Source organism: Lissotriton vulgaris, chromosome 6, assembly GCF_964263255.1.
Source record: "Lissotriton vulgaris chromosome 6, aLisVul1.2, whole genome shotgun sequence".
Classification (NCBI taxonomy): Eukaryota; Metazoa; Chordata; class Amphibia; order Caudata; family Salamandridae; genus Lissotriton; species Lissotriton vulgaris.
Window position 1 is genome coordinate 495,721,126 of NC_141694.1, and position 15,540 is coordinate 495,736,665.

Sequence of the window (15,540 nt, forward strand, 5' to 3'; positions counted from 1 at the left end):
TCTTCTAGGTCTGGAAAAAGGGCTTAAAAGGGCCAACACAGGCTAAGAATACCTATACTAGATGCGAGCAAGACTAATGATCTATATCACTGCTAAATAAAGCCAAAAACTCTGCCATTACATTGCACCCTAGATCCTTATCTTGCGAGCATCTTATAAACAACAACAACCATCTAAACAAACATCAACATAATCTATCCAACATAGGCTAAGAAAACCTATCCTAGATGTGAGCAAGATTAAGATCTATATCACTGCTAAATATCTCTGCCATCCACCCTTAGATCCTTATCTTGCGAACATCTGACAAACAATAACATCTAGATAAACAAACATCAACACAATCTATCAACAAATCAAAACCTAAAAAACTCCCTAAAAACAATGACAACTTAAGAAAATTCCACCTGAAACTCAATTGTAGGAAATAAAAACCTAAAAACAAATCAAAGCACCCTTGACTTGAAACTTATCTGAGATTGGATCTAATAACAACAGAAACTAACCAAAGCATCCTCAAACTAAATGTGCCTCAACTTCTAATGATAACTGGTGAAATATAGTGATGTAGGGACTTATGTGTTGAATGAAAACAGCAAGGGGCCTAAATGGGCCTACTTCGGACAACTTAAGGCTAAATGAGGCCTACCTACTATTGTCAACTTAAGAACTAAATGTGTTTCAACTTCTAATGAGAAAACAAGAAAGGGCCTAAATGAGCCCTACGTACTATAGGCAACTTAAGCTAATGATGACTCATGAAACTATTGATGTAGGTGCTAATATGTGAGATGAAAATAACAATAGGCCTAAATGAGGCCTACCTGCTGACATTTGTCAATTTAAAGTGAAATCAGAGGAGTACTGTTTCAAGGTCTGGGCAAACATTAATACATAATCATACTAAAAGACACACCACCCAAAACAATCCAAATTTTAAGGTAACCACCCTTTGATCAATCAAGGTGAAAATGTAAGAACAGTAAAAACTATAACCCCAGTTGTACAGAATAGCAGGTGTAACTTTAAAAACACATGTGGGCACCGCCATTCAAAAAAGTCCTTCATTGAAATCACGCAAAAACTGTTTTGAAGAAAACAGAAAAACTATAATAGGTGACATATATTTTTTTTTAAAAGTGGGGCCTGCTCGTAGTGATGACAACAAAAAAATGCAGGCTAGGGAATTAAATAACTTAGTCATTGGCAAAAACTGTTTTGAAGAAAACAGAAAAACTATAATAGGTGACATGTTTTTTTGCTTTAAAAGTGGGGCCTGATTGTCCAAGGGATTATTCAATGTCCAAATTCTTCAGTGTAGGCCACCACCCTGCATCCTCGGTATCCGGATACTTCCTCCAATGCGGCCATCCATTACCCGGTCTGGTCTGGTCTGGTCTGGTCCCGTTCCATCATCCAAAAACAATAAACTAAAATAAAAACATGAAAGTAAAAAGCTAAAACAATAAAAGGAGTGGGAGGGGCGTGGGCCGACACACGCATAACCACACCCCAGCAACCTAGGAACAAGAGAACAAGTATCATTATTCTTGTAAAATAAAATTTTCCATTTAAAAAGCACCCCGGGTGCCTTTCATTATTGAAAAGAAAATATCCTAATTAATTAAAAACATTCAAAATTTAACTTTTAATAAATTTTTGCAGGGCCTAACATACCCTAATCCTTACTAAGCCAGTCCCACCCTTCAGGGCAGGAGCCATGCTACAGTGTGAAGAAAAAAAAAAATTTGAATTACCGCCAAATGATGAGCTCACAGCCTCAGCAGGGCACTGCAAGCCTCCCAGTTCCCCTGGTCAGAGAAGCCCGCCCAGGCCCGTCACGAGTAACTAACTCCAAGGGAAGAGCCAGGTCACCCCGCCCTTAAATAAACAAGCCGTTCGCGGAAGAAAATTGAATTGTAGCCAATCATAACAAACTGGGACATGATCGAAACTTGCAGAATGAAGGCACAAACCAGCTGGTCTGCCAAGGTCGAAAAACAACTTTCTCATGCCTTATTTTCCAACTAACGGAAGCTAGAATTTAACAAAAAACAATTCTGTTACAGTGTACTGCCAATTAAAAAGGCTCCAGTGTTTAACAAGACGTTTGTCCAAAGGCAAGACATTTAAAATATGGGCACTTATTTAGAAAGGGGCAACTACCTTTGGCACACAACATTATAAATTCTGCATTTGAGAAAATAAAACGAAATAACATGGTCCATTTGTCAAAGAGAAATAATTTGTAAAACAACATAAAATGCAGATACATTTCAACACACATTTATAAAAGCATACATTTTAATTTGCATTTGGGAAAATAATAATGTCACATTTTAACATTTTCTTTTGTCTTTCAAAGGCACATGGTTGCATTCCACTAATTAAAAGCACATGTTACCATGCACCGTCGGGCAAGATTTATTATTTTCAAACCAGCACATTCCCGTCTAGATGGAAACCCCTCACAGAAATAATTAATGAAAACAGCTCGTAGCATGCATTCTAACGGGCTATTTTTTTTTTTAACATTTCACTCATTTTAAAAGAACACAGCTTTCTCCGTAAGGTTGATTTATAACCACATCAGTTCCAAGGTGAACCCACACAAATACGTAGACGCATTTCAAAAGGAATGTGAAATGAACAGAACCCTTCTCAAAACACAAGATGTTACCTTCCAGTCAAGAAACTGACAAAGCACATGGGCAGACCAAGAAATCAAAAAAGTCAAAATCAAACCATCAAATAATCCACTGACTTTTATAGTCAGGTCAGATAACCATGCATGTTAACAGCATGTAAAAAATAGACTGCCATCTCAACTCAAGATATTAACCCTCTGGCAGCTCAAGCAGAATCATTTCCCAACGTCCATGGATACATGGGAAAATCATTAGCACATTTCTTCACGTTTACAGATGACACGTACACATATTTTCAAAAACGTTATCCCCAAGCACCCGAGAGAGATCCAGCTCCCTCCTGCCAAACGTAATGATAACATGCCCTGTCCAAGCCATGACTACATGTCGCTATTCACAAGCCATATTTACAAGGAGCTATATTCAAAGAACTCCACAGATCATAATACAATGAACACATTTCACATTGCACAGCATAAGCAGATGCAGCAAGCAATTGAATGGGCAATTTAAAAGCATTTTTTACACACATTTATACAATTGGACCATCACATAGATGTAACTGGCTTCCTCATGTAATGTCATCCTTCAACTCTGACAGTTTAAACACCAAGATGAAAACCATTCCTTCCACCCTGAATAAACCAAATGCCATGATGTAATGCAATCTCCTCACGCTGCAACTGTTCAAGCCAATAGGTCTAACAGGCTACATAAACTGCAACATTACGCCAGATGGAACCAGCGTTCAGGGCACTCCCTCAGAACACATGGGAAACTCTCTAACCACATGGCCAGGCACACAGGTTTCGTAAGATGACGACTACGCCAGATGTAATGTCTGGCGCTCAGGGCACTCCCACACAACACATGGGAAATAATCTAAGCACATGGCCAGGCACACAGGCTTCGTAAGATGACGACTACGCCAGATGTAATGGCTGGATTTTCTGAGTAGGTGGGATCAGCCCCCAGGGGCCCCTCCAACCCAGCCAGAACGTACTCACCTTCCCTCCTCAGGACTCCTCTATATCCAGGCACCTGGTACCTACCTGAGGATGGGGAACTCGCAATATACAAGCTCATATTATTAAAAACACCACTAAATCTATAGGGATACTAAGAATACTCACTGATTACTAGGGATATCCATACCCTACACCACACTTATTTACATCAGTTGGTCTCGCGGCCACTCAGACCCAGACCGTTCTACCCTAGGGCAGATATTGCGCACAATCCGGTGCGACTACACATGGGCCTGCAGAACCCAATGCTCCCTTTTCCAAAGTGTTCGCGATCCTGCGAAACTACACACTAGTTCAACTACCTAGTGCTCTCATTTACTCAAGCCACAATCCTGTGGGTATCGGCACTGGTCTCCCACCCAGTGTTCTCATTAACGCCGCATATCAACGACGACCACATTCCTATGAACACCTATACATATATATATATATATATTGGGATATTATCTCAGCTGTCTACTCGGGATGAAACTACAATAATAACTTTGAATATAGTTCCAGATTATAGTGTACTCCCTGCTCTTGGCATCAAAGGTCCACTCACTCCCTATTTATGTGATCACCACTTACCTGATTGGGATTACTCATCCATTCACGTAGCAACTACCTAGGAGATATATTTACCTTCAGTGAACAAGAATAGGGGCTACACACCAGTTTGTTATAAACTGGGGGTTGTTTTATTATAGCAATATAAACATTTATACAGATCTAACAAAGACTATAGATAGAACACACCGCTTGAAAGAGAAAAGATTAAACATAACAGGAACACTCCGCTGAAAGGGAAAAGATTAGACATAAAGTGTAAATGTAACTAATTCAGACTACCTCACCTATTAGAAGGAAGATTTCTCTCTCTGCCTCTGGTGGGATTAGGGCTCTCTCTCTGCCTCTGGTGGGATTAGGGCTCTCTCTGTCTCTCCCTCCTTCACCACATCACCACGCCTCTGGTTCAGTTGCTCCAGCTGACAGCCTTCTTTGATGCTCTCTGCACTGCTGTCTCTCTCCTCATCTTCAGCAATCGTCTGCCTTCTTTCTCCATTCAAGAACTGCACTCTATTCTGCAGCTCCCAGCAGACATCCTCTCTCTCTCTGCAAGCTATTCGGAGCTCCAAGCTGTTCTGGGCTCCCAGCAGTCCTGTGCTCCAAGCTGTTCTGAGCACCACGCTGAACTGCACACCACGCTGCACTGACTTCCAAAACTGAACTGACCACTCCTCCTCTCCTGTAGCTCGCTATTATGGATTCCTCTCCCCTCATGGAAATTTCCACCGGAGGGCTGTCTCCTACCGAATTCCTGTGCCAGCTCCCAGGCTTCCACGCAACCGCAGTGGCCATCTGCTTGTTACGTCTGGGCCCAAGAGAAAAACACATTTCTCGGATAAGAAGCAGTCCTAACTGGATTTTCCCTCTAGCACAACAGCCTTAACTGAAAACATTGCCTTTGCCCTAAAAAGCCTCCCAGTTTCATCAAAATGGATTCCCTCTAGCTCTAGGCCTGTAGGCCTGAAAGGGGTGAAATGCTCCTTAGCTCTGTCAGAATACCTACATAAACCATACCAATGTGTCTAATATGTCAAAGCCAATAGGCAATAGACAGGTTAAAGTCAAGAATAAAGGCATATTAAGCAGCTATCCTCTTCTAGGTCTGGAAAAAGGGCTTAAAAGGGCCAACACAGGCTAAGAATACCTATACTAGATGCGAGCAAGACTAATGATCTATATCACTGCTAAATAAAGCCAAAAACTCTGCCATTACACCGTCCACGAGGGCATCCTATGCCTTCAAGTGGAAAAGGTTTTACTTGTGGTGTAAGGATCATCATTTGGATCCTGTTAAAGGGCAGGAGGACGTCATCTTACCATACCTCCTTTCCCTCGCAACGGCTGGTTTGAAGTACGCTTCCATTAGAGTACATTTATCAGCTATTGTGGCCTATAGGAAGTCCCCTGACCAGGTGTCTTTCTTTCAAGTTCCGGTGGTCAAGGATTTCCTTCAGGGTTTGAAGAAAGTGTATCCCCCTGTGCGCAATCCTTCTCCTCCGTGGGAATTAAACCTGGTTCTGTCTCGGTTAATGTCTCCACCTTTCGAGCCCATCCACAAGGCTTCCTTACAACATCTCTCTTGGAAGGCAGCCTTTTTGGTGGCGATTACCTCTGCACGCAGGGTCAGTGAGATACAGGCGCTCTGTGCAAAGGAACCTTATACGGTGTTCCACCATAACAGGGTAGTTCTAAGGGCTCACCCTTCTTTCTTGCCTAAGGTCATCTCTGATTTTCATATAAATCAGTCTATTTCCCTCCCTTCCTTTTTTCCAAATCCGACGACCCCGGCTGAGCGGTCACTCCACTCCTTAGATCTTAAAAGAGTGCTGAAGTTTTATTTGGAAAAGACTAAAGGGATTAGAAAAACGGACCAACTGTTTGTGAACTATGGTGCAATGAGAACTCGCTTTCCAGCGGCAAAGAGGTCCATTTCCAGGTGGATTGTCTCTTGCATTAAGTTGGCCTATCAACTGGCAGGAAAACCTTTGTTGATGCCTCCAAAGGCGCATTCCACTAGAGGGAAGGCGGCTACAGTGGCTTTCTTGCATGACGTTCCCATGTCAGAAATATGCAGGGCCGCGACCTGGAAATCAGTGCATACCTTTACGAGGCATTACTGCCTCGACTCTGATTCCAGGACTGACACTCAAGTAGGGCAAGCCTCCTTGAGGAATCTGTTTGGGTAGTCTGTTTTTTGTCTACTCAAGCTTATTGATGAGATTTCTGTCTTATCTTTCCTTTGCCCGCAGAGATGAGGAGAGGCTCGCTATTCTATTCTAATGCTTATGACTATTGATGAGGATCCCCTGGAAGAGAAGGATTAGTTACTTACCTGTAATCCTAGTTCTCTTCCAGGGGTATCCTCATCAAAGTCATAAGCAACCCTCCCGCCTCCACGGGCAAAGGATTCTTGTTCATAAGGAGATATTGTTGACCTATGTGTTATTGGGTTTGGTTTTCAGTGTCCGAAAAGAACAACTGACCTAACTGCCACTCCTGAGGCATGATGGGATTCAGGGGGTCATGAGTGCCTTAAAGGCACAGTGTCAGTTTTTTGTTATTTAGCTACAGGTTAGCTTTTCAGTCTGGTTAGACTGTGTGTTTGCAATGCAGCCTGGGAGCTTCCTATGCTTCCAGTGAGTTCTGAGAATTTCCACTGCTTTCTGAGCATTAAAACAATTCCTAAACAAACTTTGGTGTTTTCTCCTGTTTCTAATGCTTTTTATTCATGTATGGTGGAAATTCTTCACAGCATATTTCAGCTCTAATGCGATTTGGCTGCTATTGCTTGTTTTTTATATATATATATATTATTTATATATATATGTGTATTTATATGTGGGGCACATATAATATAGTGTTTCCGGGGTCCCGCACATAGGCGGGAATATTCTAATGCTTATGACTTTGATGAGGATACCCCTGGAAGAGAACTAGGATTACAGGTAAGTAACTAATCCATCACAGCAGATCAAATCGTGCCATGAGTGTAGGGTAGATTATTTGTCAGTCCGTTTTAGTCTTGAATTTGTGTTTTCCTACACAATGTATTTAAAAACTGAAAAACAAGCATCCAAATGTAAATATTTAACATTTTTTTTCAGGCTGTAAATACCGTTGGACAACATATAATAGTTATCCCGGAAGAAGAAAAAAGGGCCTACATTCTTCATTTCATCGACAGCTTGAAACCAGATGATAAAGTCATAATTTTTGTTGGAAAAAAGCTTGTGTATGTAAGAAATCAAACCTATCTCATGGGTTATGTAATGTGTTTCTGGATATCTCTGTTTTTTATTCTTTTGTGTTTTTGCATAATAGGAACTTTGCCCCTTTGTGCCTTAACTTTGTCTGTCATATTAGGGAGTGCTCATAAACGAAGGGGTACATTTACCATTCTTTCAGGCAACGCAATGTAACAAGGCAACCTGCTGCGCTGTGTTGCATGAAGAGGAAGGTGGAGAAATGCTCCATATTTACAAAGATATGGCACATTTCTGCTATCTCCCAGCACTGGCTCACTGTGTGCTTCCTAGCGTCAATGCGGGCACCCTTGCACTAAAATGTTCGTTATGGGCAAAATTGGTTTTGTGCAAGAAGGCACTCCTTCCTGCGTAAAAACAATCCTTGAATGCATATTCCTCTTTCTATGTGTCCTGTAGAATGCAACAACATGGAAAGAGGAGTAAAGACAATTCTCCTCATTACGCTTCGTTCAGGAGGGACACCATGTTTGCGCAAATCTAGATTTGCAACGCTCTGTCTTGCATTACTTTGTATTTGCTAAACCACGCAAAGCGGGCTCGCTTATTTTACTAAATCCAAGTTAAGGATTCAGAGTTCCCTTTCGCCGACTTGCGTCTTGCAAGGACAATGCCAGTCTTTAGTAAATCTGCAGCTAAACGTGGTAACAAGTGAATTTTTGTAAAAATGCATTTAATTAAATATTCACTTCTGTATTGTGGCAGCATTATGGAATGGGAGTAGAAATTTGGCTTTTTGAGTCTTTGGATGGAGTTTCAAATCAAATTTCAAGTTTTCTGTAGAGTGGAGTACATACAGTGCTGCTTACAGCTTAGCAGTGTTTTATGCCCCATATTCGTGGTATATTTCACTGTTAACTACTGGGGAAAAGATGAGTCTGGGTTCCCTTCTCTGCTAGGCCTTTTTTGGCTATTTGGGGTAGTTCACTCTTAGGCCCCTGTAACGTTTTGTTCACATAAGGTAACAACAATACATTTGTGTCTTTTTCTTTCAACATCCTGAGGATTCTAAAGGTACCCAAGGTGTATGTATTCCCCTGTAGGAAACCAAGAAACCTACAGCTTCGTGTAGGCTCCCTCTTGGGAGACAATGGGTCCAAATGGAGGAAGGTGTACATTTTTCGGTACTTTTGGTAGCATGTACATTATGGGCGCCTTCGGGTTGGTTTGTGTAAGAAATCTACTCGCTTTCTCAGTGATAACTCCACTGTCAACTATTGAGAAGAGCAGTTAACAATGGAGTCATCGCTGAGAAAGTCCCATTGTCTCCACAAGAGGGAACCTACACGAACCAGTAGGTAATTTCCTTGATAAATACCTACAACCCTTTGTTCTAAGCATGAGAACTTGTATCAGGCACACTACAGATTTTATTTCCAAACCTAATCAAATTTCTTTTGCGGCTGATGATGAAATATGGCTTTGTACAGTAGACTTCAAAACTTTATACACCTCCATCCCACACGACCTGGGTCTTGAAGTCATCGAAGCAACCCTGTTGCAATCCAACCTGGATTTCAACTTTCAACTTTTCCTCATGTAATTATTACATTTCACAGTCTATCAAAGCTATTTTAAATGGGAAGACCCATGTTTTTTACAGCCTACTGGGACTTCCATGGGCAACTGTGCAGCCCCAGCATACGCCAATATTTTCATGCACAAATTCGAGCAAAACATCTTGGGCAGGAGCCCCTGGAAAGAACATGCTTCAGTCCTTCTGAGATACATCGTTGATATTTTCATCTTATGGAAGGGGTCATAAAACAGTCTCACCACTGTGCTCAATTCTCTGAACGAAATCAATGATCGAATCCAATTCACGTATGAGGTTCATGAAAATACCATGGTATTTTTGGATTTTCAAATCAATAGAGTTCTTAACAAACTGGAAACCAACATTTTCAGAAAGATAACTGACAGGAACAACATGTTGCACTACAACAGTTTCCATCAAAAACTATTTACTATATTCACATCTTTTGAGGGTCAAACGAATAGTGTCAAACACTGAAACTTGGACTGAACAAACTAACGTCTTGTTGAAAAGATTTGAACAGCGTGGTTACTCTCGCAATGTGTTGGAACAAGCTAGACTACGAAGCTCGGTTGACCTTCATGCGAAAACCCAGAAGGAGGACCAAAACGCATTGTAGTGGTGTCCTAAATTTCCATCATGAGCAATCGTATCAAGAAATCAATCAACAAACACTGGGCCATTCTAGCCATGGAACCCAATTTTAAAGGGCTCTGTGTCGGGAAACCAATCTTCGCATACATCAGAGGTAAAAACAAATAATTGCTCACACAACAGTTAAGACAACACAAAAACTACCTACAAAGGGTCCACACCCTGCTACAACTGTAGCAACTGTAACTACGTCATAAAAGGATCTTGGATCATTCATCCTATGAAAGGGACGAGAATTTGAGAGTGACTGCAAATTGTGATACCACCTACGTTATTTATCTATTAAAATGCCCTGGTATATGTGGGCAAGACTGAAAGAAAAATTAAGACCAGAATTCACGAGCACAAGAGCAACATTCGGACCAAAAACATGAAATCAGTGGTTGCTGCCCACTTTCTTGAAAACCACCACATCAGTCAACTGAAGTTTTTGATTTTGGAATTCGTGGAGAAACAGGAAGGAAGAGACAATAACAACCATCTTCTCCAAAGAGAAAACTATTGGATCAAATTTCTCAACTCTCTTAAGCTGAACGGCCTTAACGACAGAATGGAATTTCTGTGTTATTTATAACACTAACAAATATCATAAGGAAGGGTCTGAGGGAAGTTTAAGGTCCAATAAGGGTTTAATCCCCCTAATTCTACTATATATACGCTCTGTCCGTTGGTACCCCCTTGTTGGGTGCTGAGCTGGAGTGGAGGGTTTTTAATAGGAAAACATATGAGGTATTGCGAAGAACGGTAATACACCGTCTCTATGGTTTATCCTGTTTTAAATAACACTTTTTCACAATTTATTTGCACTGCGTATTAAAGATTATCTCAAATCACCCATCTTTTTTGACACATTCTCTTTTTTCCTTCTATAAAGAGTCACATAGGATACAACTCTTTTTCTACTCTCTCTGATAACCAATAGAGGTAGTTTAGAGTTGTCTGGGATCCCAGATGATGACACTGGGCACGTGATTGTGTATTGATGGGACACCAGCCATCCTGAGGTGATTCTGTTTGTTTTCTCATTGTTCTTCCTTTTGCTTTCTTGTGTACACTCAGCATTATAGCGAGTTGTGATACCCTCAAGAGATTTGTATCTAGAGGTATCTTTCCAGTCTTATGGCTTCTTATTTGTAACACTTGCATGGACTCTAGTTACTCTCGTTTATTGATCTAACATTTTTTTTTTAACAGCCACAACTTATGGTATCAGTGATGCTCAGACGTCCATAGAGTGGTTGCACCCAGACTGTGTTATTTTTTCCCACACTTTAGGACCACGATTCTCAAACCAAGGGCACTACGCCACCCTACTCAACCTCTTCTTGCACCCTCTGACTCTGGTTCTTGTACTTTTCAACTTGCAAACTTTGCACCACCTTTGACTATTTGGTATTTTTAATAATTTGTTCCCTTACTCCACACCCCACGGTTCTCACATTTTTCCTACCTTCTCTTTTTATCATTTGCTTCCTCAACTTCCCACTCTACACTACTATGTGCATCATTGCCTTTATTTTCATTGTCAGCTTTGAAATTGCATACCGATTTTGTTACTACAGCATGGGATTGTGTTTATTGTCCCGTCACATTTCAGTATTGAAATTGCATATTGATTTTGTTACTAAAGCATGCAATTGTATTTTTTATGTTTATACTTACACTGTAATACCTGGGTTTATGTTTGCCTTTCCACACATATCCACTGTTAATATAGCGCATTTTTACTTGTTCCAAGATGGCACCCATATTAGAGTGCCATCACCCAGACTTCTAGTACTTTTTCACTGGTTACATCCTATCCTTTAAACACTGAGATTCCTGCTCAGGGCTGCACCTTCATTACCAATCGCGTGTTTTAGCGACTTCATCTCATTTAGTATATGGCCCGTCGAGCTGACCGACTTATCTTTGGCTTTAGTTTCGACACTCACAGTTTTTATAAACTCAGCGTCTATATTCACTGTATCACAGTGGCTGTTGATCACCGTCACTGTCTAACGGCCCGCACATTTGTAAACTTTTTTTCATCTCAACCAAAATTTTAATTTGCTCATGTCGTTTTTCTCTTGGTGGCATAATCACCCAGTTAATCATCTTGTCCCGTGTTATATTCACGTCTGCACACGTGCATTCTTTACAACTCCATCAGACACTGCGTAATCACTATGACACACTGGTTCACCAGTTGATCAGATAATAGTTATATTCTCCACGTCCTACCGTTGTATACTTGCTCACATTGCTTGACGCTTCACTTAGTCCAGGTTATTGCTACGCCACGATTCACCTGGGTTCCAGGTGATAGTACCATTGTTGTTGATAATACTTTTGATGATTGGTTCCCTCATTCTACCATTGCTCCATTTTTTAGTAGATTTCGTTCCCTGAAGAAGGGCTGTAATAGCCCGAAATGCATCTGGAAAAATTATTGGAATGTGTGATGGTCGCATTCAAGCTCATGTGATGATTCTTTGGTATGATATACTAATATCAAACAATGAATAAATGTTCATGAATTCATCGTTCTATCAGTAGTATTCTTTGCATGATCTGTTAACAAACATCCAATACCCGCCTCCCGGTTTTGAAGCTGTGCTCAGGGGGACGTCCCCTAATCATTCTGTCTTTAGCCCAGCAGGGCTCTGCTCTGGGCACTGTTAAAGGCTACCTTTCAGCCATATCTGCCTTTTTTTCGCCTTCCTGATCAGCCTTCTCTTTTCAACTCCCCTATTGTAAATAGATTTCTAAAGGGCATTACTTATCGCTTTCCTCCTTCTCCATTCATAATACCCCAGTGGTACTTGAATCTTGTTTTTACATTTCTCATGTGTGCTCCCTTCATGCCTTTCCATAACTGCCCAATCAGACTACCTTCCTTGTCGCGGAGTGAGTGAGCTTCAAGCTCTATCCTTAAAACCTCATTTTCTGGTTGTTCATCCAGACAAAGTGGTCCTTCGCATGAGGCCCTCTTTTATTCCCAAAGTGGTTACCTCTTTCCATATAGGATGGACCACCACTTGGCCCACGTTCTTCCCACCTCTGCACCCTTCCAAGGAGGAGGAGAGACTCCACCTTCTGGACCCAAAATGTGCGCTTTCTATCACTACCGCACAAAGGGTTTCTGGGTGGACGATCAACTCTTCGTTTGCTATATGGGTGCCAAGAAAGGTCGGGCTGTGCAAAAACGAACCATCTCTCGGTGGGGTGTTCTATGCATTTAAATCTGATATTCCCTAGCGAGAAAGGAAGCTTCAGTCGCACTGCGTGCCCACTCCACCAGGGCTACAGCAGCTACTCTGGTCTTGGGACATAGAGTTCCCATCATTGACATCTATGAGGTGGCCACTTGGGCATCACTGCACACGTTTACTAAATATTATTGCCTAGACAGCCAAGTCTGGAGAGATGGCTATTTTGGCTGTTCTGTTCTCCAGCGTTTTCTGGTGTGAACTTAGTTCGTAGACCCACCTCTGGGGTTGGCATTGCTGGGGTATCTATTCTAAGGTAAGGAGTATAAAACTGTCACTTTCAGATGAACAAGTTACTTACCTTCGGTAACAATGTATCTGTAAGAGACATATGTTCGTTATAGATTCCTAAATGCCCCACCCATCCTCCCCGTTCTGCGAGCTGACTTCTAAAGATAGGAACTCCCTTCCCGGGCCGTAGTTAGGTGCACCAGCAGTCAGTGTTTTGCATTGCTCTGCGCTTTTAACGTGAAAAGTCATGTCGGAACTGACGTCTGTGCACGGAGGCGGTGTCTAAGTAGACATTGCAAAGTCATCAAAGCGACCACGATGCCGACGACGGACACGCCCACCTACTGATGTGCAGGAGTACTGCTATGAGAAAAAACTTCCGGATCCAGTCTGATGCCTGTGGTAATTCTAAGGTAAGGAATCTATAACTGACATATGTCTCTTACAGATACATTGTTACCGAAGGTAAGTACCTTGTTCCTTTCCACCGATCCACACAGTCAAGGAGGCGCTGCTATGGGCTTCGTTGAGTAGTTTCCCTTATACTGTCTGATTCTCAGAGCAGACTGAAAGCCATACTTTTACAGAAGAATGTGACGTTAAACTCAGCCCGAGAGACTTTTGATCTCCAGGTTGCAAGGTCTTCAGCTGAGATACGGGCACTAGTCCGACTAACTTCCTGCTCCATTTTGTAGAAATTATACATCGTATCTTTAACATGTCTGATACAAGTGGGATAGTACACCTATTTAACACCATAGGTTCTGGGCTATTAAGAAACTTTCAGATGATCTTCTGAGTTATTCCATCATTTATACACTCATTATTGGGAAGCGTTTTTGGAGGGCTTCCGCTGGTCCTCCTCCTTGTAGTGGGTATTCTGGTTTTAATTTTCCTGCTACGCAATGGATGTCCCAGCCTCCAAAGAGATGGGAAAAGCACTCCTAGTGTGTCATTGACGTGAATGCATGATACTCGATCTGGAGCCCGAAGGGTCGACTCTGGGTTTCCCTCCCTTCCCCGGACCTGGAGCGACCTCTGCCCAGCTTTGCCAATTTTACGAAGCTTTGCACACCATCTTTGGGCAGTCCGAATCCGCCGGTGTGTCTTCGGGCCCCGTGGACTCTGTAGGGGGCCCTGGGCCTTCAATGCAGACCCAGCACCGCAGGATCCCCTTGGATCAGGCCTGGATCTGGACCAGCACCAGTCGACCTCATTACACCTCCCCCGGCGCTGAATCCACTGGCACCAGAGTCGTGGATCCAGAGCCGGTTGTGTCCCCATCCAGGGTCTCCCCTGGCCTCCATCCTGATGTAGACATGGAGCCGAACCAGCTTCAACCGACTCAGACGGGTACTTTTGTGCCCTTATTCTACCCTGGCTCTTTTAGACCAGAGTGGCAGCCAGAGGAGGGTGAGGAGGACAGGGAGGGGTCTGGAGACCCTTTAACTGACCAGTTGGGCTATGAACCAGACTGAAATGAGGAACTACCGTGGCTACTGAGGAGGCGAGCATCTTACGCTGTGGTGTTACATAGGGCGGGCGAGCCTTTCAACCTCGAGCTAACCACATGTGGCAGTCAGGACTAACCAGAGATGCTTCAACTGGCAGCGAGCACTTCAGAGACCCTGCTACCGGTTAATGAAGCCCTCACTGATATCCTTTTGGGAACCTGATCATGGCCCAACACAGGGGCTCCTGTGGATAGGAGGATTTGCCGACGCTCGGCTCCGGGTGACTGCACTTTCCTCTCCCAACACCCCCCAATGAGAGCTTGGTGGTCCAAGCCTCCACCTCCAAAGGCGCAATCGGGAATCCAAAAAGCTGGACCATCCTGGGAAGTAGAGGTTTTCTTACTCCAGCTTGGACTGCAGTCTGTAAACACTGCATGTCTGTTGGGTCGATACACCCACTCCGTGTGGGATAAGGTATTGCAAGTGCTGCCCCAGTGCCCAGAGGAGGCCTGGGCCGTATCTCCCATGCAGTTGCCGAAGGAAGAAACGCAGCAAAGTTTACCATCCGCTGTGGGCTAGATTACGTCGACACACTAGGCAGGACGATTTCCACGTCTGTAGCTCTTCGACGCTACACCTGGTTGAGGTTGACTGGTTTTTCAGGGGATGTCCAATCCACTCTTATGGACATGCCCTTTGATGGCCGCGGGTATTCAGCGATAAGGCAGACAACGCGCTGGAGCACGTTAAGGACTCTCTGGCTACGGCCAGGTCCTTGTACCTCTCCACCACCCGTCCTGCGTAGTCTGCCTTTTGCCCCTTTCGTGGATAAGGAAGGGGTGCCCTGCCACGTCCCGCCCAGAGCCACAAGCCAGTGTAAGCTGTTCAGCCCCTGCGCCGCCGGGGACGTGGGAACCACCACCAC

The 15,540-nt window shown here is 43.0% G+C and overlaps 1 protein-coding gene across 1 annotated transcript in view; it reads left to right on the forward strand.

Annotated features, from left to right (window-relative positions):
* DDX43 (DEAD-box helicase 43) overlaps nucleotides 1–15,540 on the forward strand; it is a 995,487-nt gene that overhangs the window by 557,212 nt on the left and 422,735 nt on the right. The window contains exon 12 of the mRNA XM_086925221.1: nucleotides 7,330–7,457. Coding sequence (XP_086781347.1) covers nucleotides 7,330–7,457 — 128 coding nt within the window. The remainder of the gene's footprint in view (nucleotides 1–7,329; nucleotides 7,458–15,540) is intronic.